The sequence below is a fragment of the Micromys minutus genome (assembly GCF_963924665.1).
Source record: "Micromys minutus genome assembly, chromosome: 15".
In the NCBI taxonomy this organism is placed as follows: domain Eukaryota; kingdom Metazoa; phylum Chordata; class Mammalia; order Rodentia; family Muridae; genus Micromys; species Micromys minutus.
The window spans coordinates 56,867,264-56,892,413 of record NC_137984.1 but is presented as its reverse complement, the minus strand read 5'-3'; the positions used below and the strand labels follow the sequence as shown (position 1 = coordinate 56,892,413).

General features: G+C 41.1%; 1 protein-coding gene across 3 annotated transcripts in view; it reads right to left on the bottom strand.

The window, feature by feature from the left end:
- The window catches only part of MED12L (mediator complex subunit 12L), a 303,185-nt gene that overhangs the window by 30,894 nt on the left and 247,141 nt on the right, over window positions 1–25,150 (bottom strand). For all 3 annotated transcript variants that reach the window (XM_080929626.1, XM_080929627.1, XM_080929628.1), the window contains exon 38: window positions 19,977–20,239. In XM_080929626.1, the coding sequence (XP_080785752.1) occupies window positions 19,977–20,239 (263 nt within the window). The remainder of the gene's footprint in view (window positions 1–19,976; window positions 20,240–25,150) is intronic.

Here is a 25,150-nt window from a genome sequence, read left to right as displayed (position 1 = left end):
TGTCAGCCCAGGCTATTATACCCAGTAAAACTCTCAACCACCACAGATGCAGATATTTCATGACAAAACCAAATTTAAACAATATTTCTCCACTAATTCAACCCTATGGTGGATAATAGAAGGAAAACTCCAATACAAAAAAGAAAACTACAACTATGAAAAATCAAAAAATTAAATATCTGGCAACAAATCCAAAAGAAGAGAACCACATGAACATAATACCACCTCTGTACTGGATGATTTTGCGTCAACTTGACACAAGCTCGAGTTATCACAGAGAAGGAGCCTCAGTTGGGGAAATGCCTCCATGAGATCCAGCTGTAAGGCATTTTCTCAACTAGTCATCAAGGGGGAGAGGCCCAGCCCATTGTGGGTGGTGCCATCCCTGGGCTGGTAGACCTGGGTTCTATAAATAAGGAAGCTGAGCAAGTCAGGAGAAGCAAGCCAGTAAGTAACACCCGCCATGTCTCTGCATCAGCTCCTGCTTGAGTTTCAGTTCTGAATTCCTTTGGTGATAAACAGAAATGTGGGAGTGTAAGCTAAGTAAATCCTTTCCTCCCTAACTTGCTTCTTGGTCATGATGTTTGTGCAAGCATAGAAACCCTAAGATATACCTCTAACAATAAAATATCAGGAACCAACAATCAACATGAATAGATTCAATTTCTGAATAAAACAACATAAGCTAACAGACCAAATGCATGCATAAAAAGGACCAAGCATTTCGCTGCATACAGGAAACACACCTCAGTAACAAAGAAAGAAATTACTTCAAAGTATAAGGCTGAAAAGTTTTCCAAGCAAAAGTTCTCAAGAAACAATCCGGAGTAGTAATTATAATACCCAATAAAATAGGCTTTCAACCAAAAGTTATCAAAAGAGATAGGGAAGGACACGTCATACTCATTAAAGGAAAAATCCACAAAAATAAACTCTCAATTCTAAATATCTATGCCCCAAATACAAGAAAACCTACATTTGTAAAAGAGATGCTACTAAAGCCCAAAACACACCTCGAAACTTGCATAATAATAGTGGGAAACTTCAACAACCTACACTCATAAATAGTCATGGAACCAGAAACTAAGCAGAGACACAGGGAAACTAACAGAAGTTGTGACCAAATGGATTTAACAGAAATCTCCAGAACATTTCACCCGAAAACGAAAGAATATACCCTCTTCTCAGTACCTCATAGTAGCTTGTCCAAAATCAAATACAAAACAAGCCTCAACATATATAAGAAGATAGAAATAAAATTTCCATGCATTCTATCAGACCACAAGGACTAAGGCTATCTTCAGTAACAACAAAAACATAAATCCCACTAATACATGCAAACTCTTTATTCAATGATAACTTGGTCATGGATGAAATAAAAAAGTTAAAAACTTTCTAGAATTTATCAAAAATGAAGGTACAGAATACCAAAATCTATGAAACACAATGAAAGCAGTGCTAAGGAGGAAATTCATAGCACTAAATGCCCTGGTAAAGACATTGGAGAGACCCCACACTTGCAACTTAACACATCTGAAAGCTCTAGAACAACTAGAAACAAACATACCCAGGAGGAACAGAACGAAAATTAATTAAATTCAAGAATGAAATAAGCCAATTAGAAACAAAGAGAATGATATAAAGATTCGACAAATCTAAGAGCTGCTTCCTTGAAAAACTCAACCATATAAGCAATCCCTTAACCAAACTACCAAAGGGCACATCCATATTAATAAACACAGGAATGATGAGAAAGACATAACAAAAGAAACAGGAAATTTAAAAATCATCAGATCCTACTACAAAACACTAGATTCACCATAACTAGAAAAATAGATGTAATAGATAATTTTCTAGACAGATAATGAGTATCAAAGTTAAATCAGAGTCAGATCTATTATTGAAACAGTCCCATAATCCCTGTGAAAATAGAAGCAGTCATTAAATGTTTCCTAACCAAAAGAGAAAAATAAAAAAGTCTAGAGCCAGATATTTTTAGTGCAGAATTTTATCAAACCTTCAAAGAAGGCTCTAATACCAATACTTTTCAAATTCTTTCACAAAATAGAAACAGAAGGAACACTACCTAATTCATTCTATGAATTCATAGTACCACTGATATCTAAGCCACACAAAGACCTAACAAAGACAACTTCAGACCAATTTTACTTATGAATATTGATGCAAAGATACTCAATAAAATTCTCGCAAACCAAATCCAAGAACACATCAAAATGATCATTCGCCACAGTCAAGTACACTTCAAGGGATGCAGTTATGGTTCAATATACAGAATCCATCAACATAATCCACTCTATAAACAAACTCAAAGGAAAAAATATCACATGATCATCGCATTCAATGTTGAAAACTCCTTTGAAAACTATAACACCCCTTCATATTAAAAGTCTTGGAAAGATCAGGAATTCATATATAAATATAATGAAAGCAATATACAGCAAGTCAACAGCTATATTAAATTAAAAGGAGAGAAACTTGAAGCAATCCCACTAAAATCATGAATAAGACAAGGCTTCTCACTCTGCCCCTATTTATTTATTATACTACTCTAAATTTTCTAGTTCAAGCAATTAGACAACAAACGGAGGATAAAAATTAGAAACAGAGAAGTCAAAATATCGCTATTTGCAGAAGCTATGATAGTATGCGTAAGTGATATTTTCCACCAGAGAACTCCTGGAGCTGATAAACAACTTTAGCAAAGTGGCTGGATATAAAAGTAACCCAAACAAATCAGTAGCCTTCCTCTACTCATAGGATGAATGGTCTGAGAAAGAAATTAGAAAAACAAAACCCTTTATAATAGTCACAAATAATATAAAATATACTGGCATAACTGTGACCAAGCAAGTGAAAGATCTGTATGAGAAAAACTTCAAGTCTCTGAAGAAAGAAATTAAAGAAGAAGATGGAAAGATCTCCCATGCTCATGAATTGATAGGATTAACATAGTAAAAATGGCCTTTACCAAATGCCATCTACAGATTCAATGCAATCTCCATCAAAATTCCAACTTAATTATTCATGGGTGTAGAAAGAGAAATTCTTAACTTCAAATGAAAAAAAAAAAACCCAGGATAGTGAAACAATTCTCAATAGTAAAAGAACTTCTTGGGGAATCACCATTCCTGCCTATAGGTTAATGTCAAGATGATACATGATTGGACAGTAGAGAGTGGGGTGGGAACAAATTTTTATAAGGTGTGAGTGAGGAGGAAGAAAAAAAATCAAGATGGAACTATAGGAAAATCTAGATACAGGGGGTCTTAATTGGTGATAGATAGATATGAATATTTTTAAGGGCTTTCTATAGGTCAGTTTGTCTTACCTAGGTGGTTGGTTTATATCTTTGTCAACTGGTTGTAAGTTTATTGTGTGTATATATTGTAGACTGAGAATATAACATATAAATCTGATTGATAAATTTAATTATTGAGTCATGATTTTACTGGGCTGTGGGGAATGTGAGCAAAGTTCCTAGCTAGGCAAGAGAGAGAGCCGGAAAAGGGTGGCTAGCAGACCATGTGGTAGAGAAACATCCAGGGCAAGTGGTTCTGGCTCAGTGGCCCACAGCTCCACACGGATAGGCACCAACGAGAATGCAAGGGAACTGGTAGCAGCCAATCCTGTTTTTATTTTTACTGCAACATCTGACCACAAGGTGTACTAAAGAACGACAGTGATTAAAAAAGCAAACAAACAACTACATGGTATTGGTATAGAAACAGGTAGATCAATTGAATAAAACTGAAGATCCAGAAATAAATCCACACACAACTACTGTTTCTTGATCTTTGTCAAAGAAAACAAAATTATACAGTGGGGTAAAGACAGCATTTTCAACAAATAGTGCTGGCCTAACTGGCAGTCAGCATGTAGAAGATTGCAAATTGATCCATTTTTACCTCCTTGTATAAAAGAGAAGCCAAGTGGATCAAAGACCTTCAAAGAAAACAAAACACTGTGAATTTAATAGAATACAAAGTGGAAAATAACCTCAAACACATTGGCACAAGGAAAATTTTCCTGAACAGAACACTAATGGCTCAGGCTCTAAGGTCAACAATTGACAAATGGAACCTCATGAAACTGAAAAGCTTCTGTAAGGCAAAGGAAAACTATCAATAGGACAAAATGTTGACCTACAGACTGGGAAACAATCTTTACCAACCCTACATCCAACAGAAGATTAATAGCCAAGATACACATAGAACTCAAGAAGTTATACTGCAGAAAACCAAATAATCCAATTTTAAAAGGGGTACAGAGCTAAACAAAGAATTCTCAACTGAGAAATCTAAAATGGCTGAGAAGAGCCTGAAGAAGTGTTCTCCTTAGCCATCAGGGAGATGAAAATCAAACAGACACTGAGATTCTACCCTATACAAATCAGAATGGCTAAAATAAAATACTCACACAACAGCAGATGCTGGTGAGGATGTGGAGAAAGTTGAACACTCCTCCATTGCTGGTGGGATTGCGAACTGCTACAACCACTTTGGAAATCAGTTTGTCAGTACCTCAGAAAATTGAAAATAGTTCTACCCGAAAACCCAGCTATACCACTCCTAGGCATATACCCCAAAGATATCACATATATCACAAGAACTTTGCTCCACTATGTTTATACCAGCCTAATTTATAATAGCCAGAAGCTGAGAACAACCCAGATGTTCCTCAAAGGAAGAATGAAAACAGAAAATGTGGTACATTTATACAATGGAATACTACTCAGCTATTAATAACTAGGACTGAATGAATTTTTCATGCAAATGGATGGAACTAGAAAATATCTTCCTGACTGAGGTAACCCAGACCTAAAAGGACAGTGACGACATGGTTTGCAGTCACTGATAAGTGGACATTATCTCAAAAGCTCAGATAACCCAGGCTACAACTCATAGACCATTTGAAGAGTAACAAGAAGAAAAGTCCTGTGGCAGCCTATGCTCCAGAGAAGGGGGACGAGAGAGGGGTGAGGCAGGAGGGGTGGGTGGGGTGAGGATGGTCCTCTCTGAGGCAAAGTAAAGGGGAGATGGGAAGGGGGCTTTGTGGAGGGTAGACTGGGAGGGAGCACAACATTTGAAATGTAAATAAAATAAGTAAGAATAATAAAAATGTCTACCAACCAAAACCAAAAAGGCCAAGTTTTAGTGCAGAATTCTACCAGACGTTCAAGGACAAATTAACACCAAAACTTTTCTATTACATAAAACAGAAACAGAAGGAACTTTGCCCAATTCTTTTGACAAGACCATAGTTACTGTGATACTCACACCACATTAAAAACTCAACAAAGAAAGGGAATTAGACATTAGTTTCCCTTATGAATACAGATGCAAATGTTCTCAAAAAATACTTGCAAAAAGAACCCAAGAATATCTTCAAAAGATCATTCTCCATAATCAAGTGGGCTTTATCTCAGAGAGGCAAAGACGGCGCAACATTCATAAACTGATAAAAGTAACCCACCACATAAATAGACTGACAGACAGGAACCATGTGATCATCTTACTAGCTTCAGGGCGTAGAAATCTATGACCCCTTCCTGATAAAAGTACTGGAGAACTCAAGAATGCATGGGAGATATCAAAAACAATAGAGGTATAGTGAGTTTAGTCTTATGCTGCAAGTATCATGTTAATTTGAGTCCCCAAAATTGCATGAGAATCTCCATGTCCACATGCAAGACACTGAGTGACCCTGTTCCCAGTTGGTTTTGATTGGTAAATAAAGTTGCCAACAGACAATGGCTGGGTAGGACAGACTTTTAGGATTCCTAGGCAAGGGACATAGGAAGGAGGAAGAGGGAAGATCCGCCTCCATGTAGCAAGAAGATGGGGAAAGAAATCATAGCCACCATGTAGGAGGCAGGAGAGAGTGGCCCCAAGAGGGCTGCCTGACCGGGTCCTGGACAGCAAAGATGGAATGTAGATTTTAGTAAGTAATAATTCAGGAATATCAGAGGGAGGTGGGTTAGCATCATGGAGGTTACATAGTGACCCAACCATTGAGCTGTTTTAGGCATATCAAGATATAAAAGTTGTGCGTGCTTGTGTGTGTGTGTGTGTGTGTGTGTGTGTGTGTGTGTGTGTGTGTGTTCAGAAACCCAGAATATGTGGACAGGCAGTGACACTGCTGCCACCTGGGTCAATCTGAGTAGCTTAGTTGGGTACTGCTGCAGAGAGGTGACTGGCAGCAAACCCATCCACCTAATGTCGACAAACTATAATGTTCCTACTAAAATCAGGAACCAGACAAGGTGGTCTACTCTCTCTCCACACCTATTCAACAAGTATTAGAAGTCTTAGAGCAATGTGGCAACTGAAAGACACCAAGGGACACAAATAGGAAGGGAAGAATCAAAGTACCTTTAGTAACCTTTGATTATATGTTTTATACAAAAATGACCCTCATATTCTACCAGAAAATTCATACAGTTGAAAAACACCTTCAGCAAAGTAGCAGGATATACATACAATCAACTCATAAAAACCAGTAGCCTTTCAATATTCAAAGATTATACATTTCACAGTAGTCTCAAAACTTAATATAGTAAAAATAGCCACCTGACTATGAGAGATATATATATTTGAAGCTGTTCCATTAAAATTCCAACAAAATTCTTCACAGAATTTAAAAGGACAATATTCAGCTTCATATGGAAACACAAAATCTCCAAGATGAGTCAAACAGTCCTGAACAATAAAAGAACTTGTAGGTATCACCATCTGTGATCTCAAATTGTACCATAGAGCTCTAAAGATAAAAACAGCCTGGTATTAGGGGAAAAGCAGACACAATGAATTGATCAAGACATAAACCCACAAACTCACAGAATTGTGATAAAGATGCCAGAACTCCACACTGAAAAAGTGACAGAACAAATGGGGCAGTCCCCCTGTTGATTCATGTACAAGTGCACATTGACCCACACTTATCAAGCATGCACACTGACCCACACTTATCACTCTACACACAACTCAACACCATAGGATGAAAGGCCTCAACATACGGTGAGATCTGTGGGACAGAAATCCATGCCAGGAAGTTTGGTACGGTAGAGCAGGTTGATACCTAGAGACTTGGTAGGCACACACCTGAGGCTTAGGTGACTCTCAGCTCCCTGCCAGACTAGACTTGGAACATGTGCCATACTTCTCACATAAAAGAAATGTGACCTGTGGCAAAGTAGGCTCGAGACAGACTTCTCCACGCTAATGAGGTAATAGAAGCCCATAATCTTTCCTTCCCAGACATTCCTCCCAGTAAAAGTTATTTAATCTCAGGTCTACCCTGAGAAGTGTGGTATAGTTTTATACCCCATGGCCAAATGACTCAAGATAACACAACCCTATAGAGATCCACTGAATCTGATATAAGTAAGTATAGGACAGCCTTGAACTTGCAGGCATAGAGACTTTCTGAATGGGATACTAGTAACATAAGCACTAAGATCTGCAATAAATACGACCCCATAAAACTTAAGGCCTCCTGTCTGGCAAGGAATCCTTCATTTGTACAAGCCAGCTATACATATATGCCTGGGGGGGGGGGGAGGGAGCATTTGTTATCCTGATGTGCAGAGATAGATAGATGACAGATAGACAGATGATAGATAGATGATAGATAGACAGGCAGACAAACAGACAGACAGAGATATAATAACCCAATTAAGAAACAGAATACAGATCTAAACAGAGTTCTAAAAGGAAGAAATGCAAATTGCAGAGAAACACTTAAAAAGAAATGTTCAACATCCTTAGCCATTAAGGAAATGCAAATCAAACCATTCGATGGCTGTCAAAGTGGCTAAAATCAATAAAACTAATGCCAGCCGTGTGCTGAGGATGTGGAGTAAGGGAATGCTCATTCACTGCTAATAGGGGTGAAGAGTAAAAGGTTGTCAAAGGACACTGATTCCTTGCCCTAGGTATTTCCTCTGCCGCTCCCAGGAAATCCCACCCAGGAAATCCCACTTTCTTGAGATTTGAGTTCCCAAAATACCACAGAAGGTCCGGATGACCTCTGTGGAATGTTCCAATGCCCTAGGTGTGCCTGGGGGTGTACTGATAAAAAATGTATGATTCTTCCCCTTATGAATTTCCTCATTCCCCCTGTCCTCCCCCTCCTTTGTGATTTTTGCCTTTATAAGCCTGTTACAAGTTCAGGCCGGGGTCGAACTCCTCTACCCCTGCGTGGTGTATGAGTCTCGACCCCAGCATGCTGGCCTGAGATCTCACTCTTTCACTTTCAATAAACTTCCTCATGCGATTGCAGCAAGTCTGGTCTCGGTGCCTCGCTGGGTGCGCGCCTCTCCTGAGATTTGAGTTGAGGGTCTCCCTTCGGAAGTCTTTCAGGGGTGGACAGTGGTTACTATGGAAATCAGTCTGGCAATTCTTCAGAAGGCTGCAAAGACATGTCTCAAGATCTAGCTGTACTACTTTTGGTTCAAAAGACTAAGAATCAATGATCCAAAGAACTCTGCATCCTAACACTCACACACTCTCTGAACTATGTTCATTGCTCCTATGTTCACAATAAACAAAAACTGAAATCAGCTTAGATACCCACCAACTGATGAATGAATAAAGAATGTGTCATGTATCTACACAATGGAGCATTACTCTGCTGTTAAAAAAATAGCAACAACAATAACAAACAAACAAAAAAAAAAAACTCAAAACAAAAACCAAACAAAATAAAACAAAAGACCCTGAAATCAAAATATTTGCAGGTAAGTGAATGGAGCTAGAAAAAAAAATCATCCAGCATGAGATAACCAAGACCCCGAAGATAAATGTGGTATATATTCATGTATACGTGGATGTTAGCTGTTAGGCCTTCAATAAGCAGTCTATAATCTACAGAACCAGAGGTTTAATTATAAAGAACTAGGGTTTAGGGAAGGAAAAGAAAATAAAAAAGATAGTTATGGGTAAACAGGGTCGGGTGGAGGGAAAACTGGGGGTATCAAATGGGGAAGGAGGGGAGAGGAAGTGAGGAAGGAGATATGAGGAGAGACACAAAACTAAGAACTATTTGGCAGGAATCTAATACAGTAGAAGCTTCATAAAATACATACATATAGGAACATGAGATAAACAATATAGACAAATATAGGGGGAGAAGACCCCAGTTAGACACATCTCATCACCAAATGAAGTTTATGGTACCAGGAATAGGCCACACCTAATTGCGATTTTATCGAAAGGAAACCCCCATACAACTCAGGCCATTGCCAATTCCCTTCACAAAACTGATGTCTCCATCAAATCTTTGCCCTTAGATCTCAGGGAATCCCACAGAAGAGGGAGCAGAAAAATTGGAAGAGCCAGGAAAGAAACAGGACACCTGAGACAAGCCTTCTAAGCACAGCAGGACTGTGCACATATGAACTCCTAGAGAGAGACAGCACACACAAACTGTGCAAACTGTGGTCTCCAAACCTTACCCAAAGCTATCTCCAGCTGATAACTCACAGATGAAAATTTGTTCTCTCTAGAGAAGTCTCACTGCATATAAAAACTACTCTGGTTTGGTTTGTTTTTTCAAGTCAGAGTTTCTCTGTGTTGCCCTGCCTAGCAATAGATAAACACCACAAAATGAAATCAATGGCATCTTAGGAGGGGCTTTTGTCTTAAAATGTTTTGTGAGGCATTTTTCTTTAACTTTACAGGTCCTATGTGTATATATTATGGCTTCCAGGTTTTTGCTTTACGGGGATTCCTGTGTGTACAGAGGTGTGTGTTTCCTGTGCTATTTCTTTGGCTTTTGTCTGTTATTTTGCCCCATTCTAGTTTGTTTGCTTCCTAAAAAGAAACAGAAAGGGTGTGGATTCAGATAGGGAGAAAATGGAAGAATGCAGGAATAAAGGAGTTGGGGAAGGGAAACCATAATCAGAATACATTTTATGAAAAAAGTATTTTCAATGAAAGAAAAATAAAATAATTCAAGTGGCAAAACGTCATCTTATACATATTTTGCCATAATAAAAGGCATTTTTGATACTACTCCTATTACTACTACTAGCAGCTGCAACATAAGCCAGCACTGTAATGAACTGCATAGCAAAGTGAGTTTTACTTAAGACTGGTTTGTAAGTTATGAAGTATCCATGGCTGTAATAACCTGAATCATATAAAGCACTATGACCACCATAGCAGGCTTGTCTGCTTTGGCCACAAAAAACAGAACCAGACAAATACTATAAGACCCTTGTGACAAATTACACATATGTACTGTGTTAGAAAACCTTCACTTGCACTATTACTAGACTAAGATCAATTGATACCAGCATTAATTGCTAAAACTGCTTGATGCATTTCAAAGTAAACAAGCCATAAACGTGTACCTTCTCTGTAACATCATCTATTAACCTGCCTGCCCATGACAGACATAGCTATTTGAATTTATTAATCAAATTCATAAAATAGGAGAGTCATAAAAACAGGAGCAGAGAAAAGATAAAACTTTGTTTAAGTGAATGTAAAAAACAAAGAAACTCTTCTGACTTATAATGTTGTAATACCTTACCCCCCCAAAAATTAGTTGAATGATTGGCAAATAATCCATGCCAATTGTTTTCTTTCATACGACATTATCAACATGACAATAGATAACATCTGTACATGTTGATTCCTCATAAGCATAAAAGTTCAAGAAAAATGTAAGGTTCAGAAGCACTTCTGAACTCTGCTTTACCAAACAGCAACTAGAGAGAATCTTCCTTCAGAGCAAGCATGTAATAGCCCAAATACTTCCAAAGTTGGAGTGTGCAAATATAGGGATTGCAGCAGTATAAAATATTACCACCCAAATGCCATAAAACAAGGTGACTTACACCACATGAATTGATTCTTTGTAACATTTCATAGACTTACATTATAGGGTGGCTACCTGATACAGAAACCTAATAGTAATTTAATGCAGAGCATGCATTCTTGGTTAGCTCAAGCCACGCAAAAGAGGTCTTATAAAATTTATTTAAAAAATATGCTCTAAAACCAAAACACAACAACAAAATATATTCCCCCTCTTGGAAAGAAAATGGAGATGCTGCATTTTGCTAAGAACTGGGAAGCAGGCACTGAATGGAAGTGACAACAACCTCAGGTCCTCACAGTTACTGCACAACCTCAGGTCCTCACAGTTACTGCACAACCACAGGTCCTCACAGTTACTGCACAACCTCAGGTCCTCACAGTTACTGCACAGCCACAGGTCCTCACACAGTTACTGCACAGCCACGGGTCCTCACACACACAGTTACTGCACAGCCACGGGTCCTCACACACACAGTTACTGCACAGCCACAGGTCCTCACACAGTTACTGCACAGCCACAGGTCCTCACAGTTACTGCACAGTCACAGGTCCTCACAGTTACTGCACAGTCACAGGTCCTCACACACACAGTTACTGCACAGCCACAGGTCCTCACACACACAGTTACTGCACAGCCACAGGTCCTCACACACACAGTTACTGCACAGCCACAAGTCCTCACACACACAGTTACTGCACAGCCACAGGTCCTCACAGTTACTGCACAGCCACAGGTCCTCACACACACAGTTACTGCACAACCTCAGGTCCTCACAGTTACTGCACAGTCACAGGTCCTCACACACACAGTTACTGCACAGCCACAGGTCCTCACACACACAGTTACTGCACAGCCACAGGTCCTCACACACACAGTTACTGCACAGCCACAGGTCCTCACACACACAGTTACTGCACAGTCACAGGTCCTCACAGTTACTGCACAACCTCAGGTCCTCACAGTTACTGCACAACCTCAGGTCCTCACAGTTACTGCACAGCCACAGGTCCTCACACAGTTACTGCACAGCCACGGGTCCTCACACACACAGTTACTGCACAGCCACAGGTCCTCACAGTTACTGCACAGTCACAGGTCCTCACAGTTACTGCACAGTCACAGGTCCTCACACACACAGTTACTGCACAGCCACAGGTCCTCACAGTTACTGCACAGTCACAGGTCCTCACAGTTACTGCACAGTCACAGGTCCTCACACACACAGTTACTGCACAGCCACAGGTCCTCACACACACAGTTACTGCACAGCCACAGGTCCTCACACACACAGTTACTGCACAGCCACAAGTCCTCACACACACAGTTACTGCACAGCCACAGGTCCTCACAGCTACTGCACAGCCACAGGTCCTCACACACACAGTTACTGCACAACCTCAGGTCCTCACAGTTACTGCACAGCCACAGGTCCTCACACACACAGTTACTGCACAGCCACAGGTCCTCACACACACAGTTACTGCACAGTCACAGGTCCTCACACACACAGTTACTGCACAGCCACAGGTCCTCACACACACAGTTACTGCACAGCCACAGGTCCTCACACACACAGTTACTGCACAGCCACAGGTCCTCACACACACAGTTACTGCACAGCCACAGGTCCTCACACACACAGTTACTGCACAGCCACAGGTCCTCACACACACAGTTACTGCATAGCCACAGGTCCTCACACACACAGTTACTGCACAGCCACAGGTCCTCACACACACAGTTACTGCACAGCCACAGGTCCTCACACACACAGTTACTGCACAGCCACGGGTCCTCACAGTTACTGCACAGCCACAGGTCCTCACACACACAGTTACTGCACAGCCACAGGTCCTCACACACACAGTTACTGCACAGCCACGGGTCCTCTCTCTTGCATCAGCTGACAAATCAAGCCACACATTCCTCTAGGAACAATGTAAATCACCATAGGGAGAAGCGAGACTTCAAGAATAAAAAGACTCAAAACCAGGATTGGGGTGAAGTTACACCAATTGTCTAAGTGCCTGTGAATACTTAGGTTTTCTACTGTATACAAATACATGATAAAAATCATAAGGGGGCTGGGGAGATGGCTCAGTGGTTAAGAGCACTGACTGCTCTTCCAGAGGTCCTGAGTTCAATTCCCAGCAACCACATGGTGACTCACAACCATCTGTAATGGGATCTCATGCCCTCTTCTGGTGTGTCTGAAGACAGCTACAGTGTACTCATATGCATAAAGAAATCTTAATCCTGCTTCAAAATAAAAGATAATGAGGTCATTAAGGGGTAAAGGCTCAGAAAGAAATCCCATTAAATTGGGTGTGGCTAGTGCACTCAAACACAAATGAGTAGTAATGAAATGAAGGCTACAGTTATTAACCATTACAGGAGTAAAGCATACATTTTATTCTGTAAAGGAATGAGATGAAGAATGGACAGCAGGCTGCAGTCACTACCATGGAAGTCTTCCCTGACAGGAAGCAGAGTTACACATGCCCTCCACATGGGAACAGCAAGAAAATGGCAGGACACACAGATGGGACGTTTTATGACTGTTATACGTGTAGTCAAGCTTCATATGAAAAGCTTGCATTTTAAAACAATGCTTTAGGAAACCAAAACTCAAGGCCTACAATTTTTTTCATTAATTTATGCTAAACAAGTGGGGCTCTCATAAACAATGCGGGATACTTTTGTGGTAAAATGATATATCTTGAGAGTTAAATGGGGGTTATCAGATCCGGTTATTAGCTGTGGCTAAAGGATTTGGGAGCCCCACTCACTGTGAGTAACTGGGGCCCTGCCTAGGTACAATGACAGAGCTCAGGCCATCTGGGTAACATAAAACAGAGAAGATAGGAAAGAGAGCAGTCAGCAGGCCATAAATCACTGGATGCAATCAATTAGTTCCAAGCAGAGGAAGTTCAGCGTTAGGCTGATCACGTATTCAATCAACCACGGTAAAGAAGAAATATAAATTTACAGTACCGTCATTGTTTACAGACTTACTGAATGTAATTTAGAAACAGGTACCCCTTGGGTGAATTTCCTTGTTTAATCATTTTAGACCTGTGTTCCAAGAGGTCATGGTGACTAAGATGGTCACAAGCCTCCTGAGCTCTAGACACAGACACAAGAAAGAACACTGGGGCTTCGCTTTGCTAAAGACAGCAATGCACAAGAGAAATTTTCAAGCAAAAAAATAAAATCCTTATCATTTTAGGCAGCACTGCATAAATCAGTGTATTCCCTCAGTTCTAACAGCCACCTTTGCGACAATGTTTCTTTTCTTGGCAGTGTCCCAATCTTTTACCCTTTCTCATTAAGAAATAAGCTGTTCATTCTCCTCTAGGCTAGACCTTGGCACAGAACAACTGTTTTATGTCAATGTCACTGTTCAGCAGAAACACAATATATTAGTAAGTAAGACCCACATCCCATGTACATGTCTACTACCGAAGGACATCATGAAAAAAGTTTCAAATTCTGTACTGGTTCAGAAAAAAAACAAAGAATAGATTCCAAAATGATAAAAACCTACGCCTAAATTATGAGAACAGTCACTGGGTCACGGGTTGGTGTACAATTTGTATGACCACAGAACTCCATAGGCCGTGTCTGTATGACGTCACAGATTGACTTGGCAAGCATTTACCAATTCGAAGAGGCTCTGGTTCTGCCCTCCTTAATTTCTTCAACCACCTACCTCCATGACTGCAACTAAATTTGTTTACAAATTCTTATAATGCTTGCAATGGCCAGGCATCTCTGTTTTCTGCCAGCAGTCTTCTTGTTGTCAGTGTACAGGCAGTTCCACTGGCCTGCTCTCGGGGACCTAGAAACTGCCCACGTCATTCTGCCGCCAGTTGTGAGCCCCAGATGAACATGCGACTAACCAGCCCAGCTCCCTCTCTGCCCTCATAGCTCTCCCCGATCCGGTTTTGTCTGTCTGTCTGTCTACTTGTCTGCCTCTATCTTTTCTTAGGTCTGAACTCTCCCTTCCCTCCTCCAGTGAACCTCTTTTCTAGCAAATCTTTCAGCATTACATTTTATAGCACCAGAAGTCTATGGTTAACTCCTTTCTGCCAAATTCATCTCAACTTAAGCTAAATATCTTTTGGCTTCATTATTTCAAACAAGGGCAAAAATGGCTTTATACTCTGAGCAAAATCAGGAAAACATAATACTACATATTGAGACATACATTTTGTTTTCTTGAGTCAAAACTAAATATTTCTTCGGCAAATCCCTTCCAAAACTGATTCACATTATAGTGGTGGGAGGAAAAGTTCTCACTGCTAGAAATACTAAATATAAAAAACAGATAACGGAAAATAATTCAATCAGCACTTTGCATTATTATAATCATCATTCTTTAAGATATGATACATCTAACATGGAAGCTGGAATGAGTCCATCTTGGTTTACGTGAGAAAATTTAGATAATAAACACTACTGCTCTAGGAAAGTAAAATGACCATTAGGAAATCAAACTGCGCTTATTTAATCCACTCTACTGCTGCCGCAAAGAAAACGTGGAATCTTATTAGAGATAATTAATGCAATAATACCAGAAACACACCTGACATATCTTTATCCACAGTCAAGGAAAAGGCTATTTCTATGGGCTAGGAATCTCAGATAAGTACGCTGTAAGCATGTCGCTAATAAAACAATAGGTGAGCACAGCATCCACCATCTTTGAGCCATAGTCACTGGATCGGTGCCTGTGTAAGATCACGGGCTGCAGAATCACACTAGCCCTGCATTAGCACCAGCTTGTGGATGAAACGGAGGCACAGTGAGTGACAAGTGCTGAGTCTCTTCTAATAAAGAGACAGAGTGATGAGAAACATCAGCCACCTTCTCCATAAAGTCAGAGACTGAGGAACGAAAAGAGCTTCCTTCCTTTGCCAAGCCATCTTTGTTCATACTAACGGGCTACTGCCATCAGGGACATCCAGTTACAAGTATCAACATCTCATCAAGTAGTCAGCTGCCAAGACAACACCTTCAGACATTCAAAAGAAATAAAAGGTTGTCTGTATGGGACCAATGCATGGACAAATTCCCCACAGGTTGATGTCAGACCAAAATAGAACATACCTTGAAAGATAAGAGTTCTGTTTACACCTAAAACAGTTTGCTTAGTGTTAAAATCTAGCTAAGAGATAAATTTGCTTGTCCTGTGTCAAGTCCTTGGCTTCTAGTTGCAATCAAGAGTAAGTCCCTGGTCTGATATAAACTGCCGGTAATCCCCATTCACTGATGTCTGTCTTTGCCTTTGTGGTTACTTGCAACCCCCATTCACTTAAGCATATCCTTGCCTTTGTTCCTCCCTTTAACAATGAATAACTACCAACCCTTCTGCCACCTGTCAACACCTTATCCCTCTTATAAGAAGAGTTTCAAGAGCCCAATGGGGCTGCTCTGGAAAACCCTGAGGGGAAGACAACTGGATGGCCAAGCTACAGTGTGGCCAAATACAGCTTGCTTTAATTTGGATAATTGTGGACTTGGTCCTTCTTTTCTCTTGAATCTTAGGATGAAGCCCTGTAATAGGAAATTACATGACTGGCTGAGGTTCCTATCTGACCTACAGAGGGACTAGAAAGTTTCCCACAATGTATTTTAGCCTTGTACCAGGTAAGGAGCAGGGTTCTGCATTAATCATCTCTTTGTTAGATGGGAAGAAGCTGAAAACACTCTGTAAAGACTGAGATCCTGACAGACCTTCAGCACTATGTCTCTTCTGTGCATTTAGGTTTCAAAATGGTACAACAAGAGGCTATTCCAGAAGCATCCAGACAGTAAGCCAGGACTGTGTGGGTAGAGATCCCTCTGCTGAGGGTAAGGCTACTGGGAAGCACTGGACGCCTGAGAGTGGTTCCTTTCATCATGTATACATTTATTCAACACTTGCTAGAGTTCCGATGTGCCTTCAGGAGGTAAGGGATGGTAGAAGGAAAACTGTAAGGCCTAACGCCTAACCCTACAGGATAAGCCAACAAGCAAGGCAGCAGGGCAGCCACAGCGGAGCCTGGGAAGTGTCGGATTCTCAATCTACCTACACTGAGGCAATAACATGATATCTTCACACTGTTATCTACAAGTCAAAAAAGCTTGCCGGAGGACACAAATCTAAAGCAAGAATATTAGTAGCTTCGTGTATGGGCATTTAACCTGAGAAAGCATTCCTTCCCAGATAGAATATTATTCTGTCTTGAAATGATTAGTGCTTAGAAAAGCCTAATGTGTCTAGCATTATACACTGTACCAAATTATCAATATGACCTGTATGTCACACAATTCTACCACTGTTCTGGATTTGAAATAGTTATCAAAAGGAGATTCTTTTCTCTCCACAGCAACATACTTAGCTACATTCCAAATATACTAATAACAAATATTACTGTGGGTGGTTCAAATAGAAATGACCACCACAGGATCACTTATCTGAATAATTAGTCATTAGAGAATGCTTGTACCAGACAGGTTAGGAAGTATTGCTGGAGTAGGTGTAGCTTCGCTGGAGAAAGTATATCAGTGTGGGGGGTTTCAGAAGCCCAAGCTAGACAGCGTCTTTCTTTCTACTGCTTGAAGATCCAGATGCAGAACTCTCAGCTCCTTCTCCAGCACCACGCCTGCCTGCATGCTACCATGCTGTCTGCCAGGCTGATAATGTACTAAACTCTCAAACTGTAAGCCAGCCCCAATCTAATGCTTTATATATTAAATATAATTAAATTAATATAAGTAGAAAATAAATAGTACAATATAATTCCTTTATAAGAGCCACTGCAGTCATGGTGTGTTTTGCGGCAATAGACAACCTAGGCAGAGGGGGAGGAGCCCACCATTCCACAGAGTACCTCAGCACCATTCAGACATTGCATATGTATCTTGTCTGTTCATTCTGAAGGGTTCCTACCCATATGTCTGCATAACTATGCCTTTCTCTTCCTTCTGAGAGGAGCTAGAGACTTAGCTCACTTGCCTCCACTGTGACACAAAGGCCTGGGGGACCTGAAGCAGAATGCATATCCTCCTCTGTTAGCCAAGTGACATTCAGGGCTTGTCTGGGGACGAACGCGAGGCACACACTGATGCTATGAAGCTGATTGACTATCTGAAGAAGACGTGTAAGACCCTAAAGGATAAGACAATTGGGATGAAGGAGAAACCAGAACAAAACCAAAGCGCTGGCCCAGAAGAATTAGTAGAAAAACACAGATGGCTGATCAGCGCCATTTAACCAGCACAACTCTGCAGGAGACAAAACTTACTGAGGTCTGTTTGAGGGCTGAGAGGAAGACCTGTGCTATGCCTTAGAATAAACTGTCTCATCAAACTTCTCAGTTGCATGGTTACCTGTACACCAGTGACCTTTAGTCCAGTGCTCAGAACCACTTTCATTAGCAACTCAAAGCTACGTTCAGCAGTGCTGGTTTGAAAGAGAGCTACGATTAAGATAAGTTCAGAACTGTGATAAAAGAGCAATCAAGTTTGAAGCAAGAGGGGCAGAGAGATGGCTCAGTGGTTAAGAGCACTGGCTGCTCTTCCAGAGGTCCTGAGTTCAATTCCCAGCACCCACATGGGGGCTCACAATTGTCTGTAGCTCCTATTCCAGGGGATCTGACACCCTAGTGCAGATATACATGCAGTCAAAACACCAGTGAATATAAAATAAATAATTGATGAATAACAAAAAAGAATTTGAAGCAAAAGCAAGCTTGCCCCCCAAAAAGAACAGCTAAAACCTCAATGAGGGTTTTAATGGCTCCAAACGTGTTGCTTATTTAAGCAAATCAGTATTTTTTAAGCATTTTACTCAAGTTCTCATCAGTCATGAGTACTGAGCAACTCTGGCCATTTTACCTGATACCCAAGCAGCTGTAGAGTGGGGGGGAACAAGCTCAAGATAATTCTGCTTCCCGTCCTCACACGGGTCAGTTTTAAAAGGACAACTTTTAAGAGTGCATAAGGAATGCCTCCCCTCTTCTTCCTGTCACCACGTGGCAATGAAAACATCTCAGGTAGACAGGGGTCAGGTATGAAGAGGCAGAGGGCTAGAGCTAATCAAAAGCCCTGGGAGCCAGGTCGTTGGGGACATTTCTTGTTTCACAGCCTGGCTGGCACATAAAGCCCCAAAGGCCCTCACGCACACGTTGTGTGTGTGGGATCTAAAGAGCTAACGCAGTGAGAGAGAGCATGCTGGTTCCGCAGGATACATTCTCTGTTGGCTTTTATTATCACAACAGGGAAACTGGAAACCACAAAAAAGGTTCACAAACTGGGAAGGGCTGTGCAATTCTGCTTCATTCCTGTTCTCAACTGTGGTTGGACATGGGTCATTTTTGTCACTTTTTTTTTCCCATACAAACACTGTGAATTACAGGGCATAAAAATCAGAAAATTAATCAAAAAACTAAACCCAAAAGCCGGGCACAAACTGAGGCATTCTTTCCATCCCAGTACTCAGGAGGCAGAGGCAGGTGGATCTCTGAATCTGAAACCAGCCTGGTTTACACAGTAAGTTCCAGGTCAGCCAGAGCTACATACAAAGACACTGGCTCAAAACAAACCTAAGACTACAGAGACCTAACAAACAGAGACTACAGTCAATATTCATGCACTAGGCACATCTTTTAAGGGTAAAGTGTTTACCCATCATGTATGAGGCTCTAGGTACCATCTCTAGCATTCGACACATGCACACAAATTCCATATATGAACCATTGTTGATAATTTGATTATTGTCTGATATTGAATGAATGCTTAACACAACAAAAGAGAAAAGCATCATGATATCAGAGGCATGAAATCAAAGAAGTACATGTGAGGACATGCATATAAGGGACAAAATGAATATAAAACACTGTAGTGATTATACTATAGAGTGGAGGGTAGGAGAGTCCTTAGCACTTTGGGCTTCCTCTCAAGGTCAATAATAAAATACAAAAGAGGAAGGATATTCATAAACCTGTGTAAAGGCCATATCCCTCTGGCCACACATGTACAGAGATATGCACATAGCAAGATTATGCACCACATCCCAAACTCATTCCTAGCTAGAGGAGGGGACCATAGAAGGAGGACGCCAAGGCTGGTTCTGAACAAACCTGTTGAAAAGGTCGAGTCTGAGCCTGCCTGAGAAGCCGCTGCTGCTGCTGCTGCTGCTGCTGCTGCTGCTGCTGTTGTTGCTGTTGCTGCTGCTGCTGCTGCTGCTGTAGGAGCTTCATCTGTAGCAGCTGCTGCTGAGATGTGACTGCATGAAGGGAGGGTGGCTGTAGCATGGCGCCTGAGCGTCTCTGCAGCATGTTGGACAAAGCTTGCTTGGTATTGGTTGGGACAAAGGAGCCCGCAGGGTCCAATCTGGAGCCACCTGTAAGAGCAACCAAAAGGAAGCTTTCGATATCCATAGGTATTCTTTTATGACAACATGGAAATCCCACCTTTCTTACTTTATGAGCAAGACAGAAAATAAGACAGTGTCCTGCTGGCTCCAAGTACTGATACTCTCCTTAGAGCTGCCTAATGCCCATAAATAAAAAGCAATGGTGTGCATAAACCACAATACTTCACAATGGCTGCGTGGAGGCTGCACCTCAGTGGGTAAAATGCAATGCCTGAAACCAAATGGGTCAGCACAAAGCATCAGTTATGTGGGTCGTAAGCCATGCACACTACTCAGGGACATATCACTTGAAGGAAACAGTGTCTTATGCTGTATTTTGTAAAGTTTCATAAGCCAGGAAAGGGCCTCTAATTGGAGAAAGAAGATGGAGGAGGGTCAAATAGCACCAAGGTATTCGATAAACTCTCAAGGAATCATGCTAGTTCATCATTTTTACCTAAAATCATATACAATACATATTTAAATGCACATATATATATATATATGCATATAGGTATGCGTGTGCGTGCACGCGTGTGCGCACACACACACACAGCTTGATGTTTGGTTTCAGACACTGGGACAAGGGACACAGGAACATAGTTCCTGTACCAAGGCAGGACTAGCCTCCAGGTTCTCCCAGCACCCTGGAGCTCCCACCTGACATACCCTACTCCCAACAATGGTTTTCCAGCCCACAGGCTGGGTTTCCCTTCTGCCACAGGCTTTTTCATATATAATCCAGACAGTTTGGTCTCTCCCTCTCTCCTCTCTCTTAGCATTCATGCTCTTTCTTTCTCTCTCTTTCTCCTCTCTTCTCTCTCCCTTCCCATGGAGAATTCTCTGACCTCTTCCTTAGCCCAGGAGCAGCTTCCCCAATAAACCTACACTTAATATAATGTAATCTGGCTTGAATTGGCTCATGTCACCAGTGGAAAAATAATTCATCACTTACATCATGTCAGTTAGACTGATAATGCTTTCCACAAGAACCACAGACTCTAACAAATCCCCCAATACTAGGTGTTCAAATCTTTATTCAACATGTTGGTTAAGGTAGTCCAAAAGACTTCAAACCAAAAAAGTCATCACTGTTGGCCCTGGTTATCTCTCAAGGGCAAAAGACTTAGAACACAGAATTTGAAGGACTCAAACTGGATCTAATGTGAAAGCTTCTTCCTTCCTGTGGTCTAACTTCCATAGCACCAGAAGTACTATGACAAAAAGGTACAAGAGTAGAGTTCATATAGTTCATATGTTGGTAGTTATCAGCAGCTATTGGATTTAAGGACAGAGACAATACCTGGCTGGAGAAATCTAGCCAACTATCAATGGATCTCAGAAGAGAACCTATTATCAGCAACTTACCAGTCTAGTATACATCCTTACTACATTCTAAATCATTCCTTATGTACACAGAGTGTCCTTATTCATCAAAGAAGCCTTTCCTTACAGCAAAAAGACAGTCACAGAGAACTACCACTGCATAGGATACAAGGCATTAACAGAGTGTGAGAGCCCAGGCCCAGCAGGTACATCTCCAATATGGCTCCTAAAGCTCAGGACACATCATAGAAAAGTGAGCAGAAACACTGTCAGAAACCTGAGGTGGAATCTTTTAGAAAGAGATGCCTAAATAAGATCCGAGCAATGACAATGTCAACCGGAATGTGGACATGAGGCCCCTAATGATAATTAGTTATTGGCTATACAATGGTCAGCCTTGAAATCATACACACACAAACAATGAAGATGACTCAAAGAAAAGGGGCCATCGATTAAGAAGTAGGGGTGACAAGGGCAATGAGGTGTGAGAGGGAAAGTACATGGGAGAGATGAAGTGAGGAAAGACAGGGGTTGGAACAAAAAAAAGAAAAGGAAAGTTATGTAATTTTACCTTAATTAAAATATATTACAAATAAAGAAAATACCTATTTTGTAAAATAGAAAAATGAAAACACTCTAAAAACTTGAAATACTCGAAAACTTCAAATTTGACAAACATTTCTTTAATCGTGGTTGCTCAAGAGACTAAAAAATCCTGAAGATACTGCATCCACAATTTGTTAAGGCCTTTATGAATTAGAAAAACTATTTCTACAATTGGAGGCTTTATAGCAAATAACAATATTTCCCTCGGAAATCATCTGTATTCTTTGGTATATATACAAATGGGAAAAAGTCTAAGCACACATCTCACAAAAGGTCTGTCTTTCTTTCTCTTTCTTTCTTTCTCTCTTTCTTTCTCACAAAAGGTCTTCCTTTCTTCCTTCCCTCCTCCTCCTTCTCTTTTAAGCAGCGTGTATGACAGAAAAGCATTTTCTAGCTGCTTGCTTGGGAGGCATCCTTCAAACTCAGCACCACAGAAAACAACAGGAGCACCTGTCTTCCAGAGCAGAGTAACAATGTCTATGTTACCTGACTGCATCAAGACATAAAATGTTACTAACAATGCACAGTACTAAACTAAGGACAGTGAGGTCCTTACAGAAAAAGAAAAACTGCAGATCAGACTGTGGTCTACTTTCTTTTGGTTTTCTCCAGTCTTCTGTAACCTTGCACTTCTGAGCCATCCAAAGAACAAAATGTTACAAATCTGTCTAAAATATTCTTACCTCCTACAGAAGCACTACTTTAAACTTACTACTTAATATTCCCCATATTCTTAAATCACTCATTGATATGTACAGATAACAGGAGTATGTGTCCAAAGAAGACAGTAAACAATGAGCTCCAACTGGATTGTGGTAATGATGACTGTTGTGCAAAGAACTGTTGGATGCCTTGCCTGGCCCCAGAACCCTGCCCAAGCTGAGGACACAGCAGGCTCTACTCAACTTCACCAAGACAAGTCAGTTTTCTCAGGGTCATCCTCCACAGGAAAATCTCTCAAATATCCTGGGAATGGTAGCTGTGACTTTGTCATCTGTGATAGTCAAAGACTGATGACCTTTGCCCCCAAGAAAGTCCTAGAGATCACCGTGGACAAGCCCAGGCTAGCTGTCCGGCTAACAGTTAAGTTTCTGCCATTTAGACTGCATTCCTGCTCAGATTTATCCTGCTCAGATCTTTTGGTGCTGACGGCCAGCCAGGCTTTAGCAGTTTAGCAGCTGGAAGCCCATTTCAGCCGGGCTCCCGCTGCAAGGCTGCCTCTGGCTGTCCGCTCATTCCTTTCAGGTGTAAAATATCAGGCCTTGTATCCCAGAGCTACTAGGTCTCCTGCTGAGAAAGGCAGACTCACCTACAGGTTACCTCCCTTACAGGCTACGCAGCACAAAGGGGAAATTCACAAACTCCAGCTCTCCCGCTGCTATTACTAGGAATCTACATTTTTCTATTTTCCTTTATTTAAAAGAACTGGCTTTTCAATGACTGCTCTCAGTAAGCAACCACCTGTGTGTCATGGTAAATGACTTGATGGGGAAAAAAAGGTTGAGAGTTTATGTAAATTGTAAGGTCTAAAGAAGTAGTTTAAGGTATGTAAACACAAGCTGTGTGGATGTAAGGAAAGGATTTCTCTTATGTAGGTGGAAGTTGTGAATGTCTATGGAAGTAATCTGATGTAGGTATATATGAGTTGTGAGAGTCTAATAAAGTGATTTAGGCATGGATTTATAGAAAACTCAGGCTGAAGAGGTCTGAGGAAAGGATTTAAGGTATGTGAAATATGAGATTAAAGAGGATACCTGATGTTCAGACTTCAAAAGTGCAGAGTGGAATTCTGATAAACTATTAATCTAGTCTTGGTAGATTAAAGCACTGGCTACTGTTTTCATAGTCACAGGCTCAAAATTTCCGTTTCCTTTATTTGTTTTCTAAATAGAGACTTAAAACTATCCCTCACTGTGCTGAAAACTTCTGACATTATCTATCTATCTATCTATCTATCTATCTATCTATCTATCTATCTGTTGGGATTCTGTAAACCCCACCCTTCAGTTACCTAGCAACAGCCAGGTAAACCCCACCCCTTAGTTACCTGGCAATAGTCAGGTATGTTCTGCCCCAGTGACCAGACACTATAAAAGAGGCTGCTTGACCCCTCCTCTCTCTCTTGTTCTCCTGCCCTAACCCCTTCTCTTCCCCTTCCCTTTCCCCTCCTCCCTCCAGGTGCTCATGGCAGGCCTCTACTCCTTTATTCCTCTCTTCTCTCTCTTTTCTAATTTTCTTCTTCTTCTTTTCTTCTTCCTCCCTCCCTCCCTCTCCCCCCCCTCTCTCTCTTTCCCTACCTCCCCCCACCCTGCCTCTCCTACCCTCTTACCTCCCCCATGACCTGAATAAACTCCATTCTGTACTATACCATCATCGTGTGGCTGGTCCCTCAGGGGGGAAGGAATTCCCAACATGGATCCCCCAGAGGCATCCCCCTCGCCTTCAGGCCTGGCCACACCTCCATGGGCCATATTCCCCCGACTCTCTTCATCCTTTTCCTAACATTGGTGCTGAAACCTGGGACGTCATCATTTCACAACTCTATCTATCTATCTATCTATCTATCTATCTATCTATCCATCCATCTATCTATCTATCCATCTATCTATCCATCTATCTATCTATCTATCATCTATCTATCTATCATCTATCTATCATCTATCTATCTATCTATCCATCCATCCATCCATCCATCCATCCATCCATCCATCCATCTATCTATCTATCTATCTATCTATCTATCTATCTATCTATCTATGATGCATATTTCAATTACTCTGGACATAGTTGAGTGTTCATGCTTTTAATCCAGAACCTCAAAAGCAGGAGACTACTCTGCTTTTTTTTTTTCTTTTTCTCTCTTTTTGTAAATTAGATACTCTGTATTTACATTTGAGATCTTATCCCTTTACCCCGCCCCACTCCCATCCCCTTCCCCCTCCACTTGTCTTCACAAACGTGCACTCC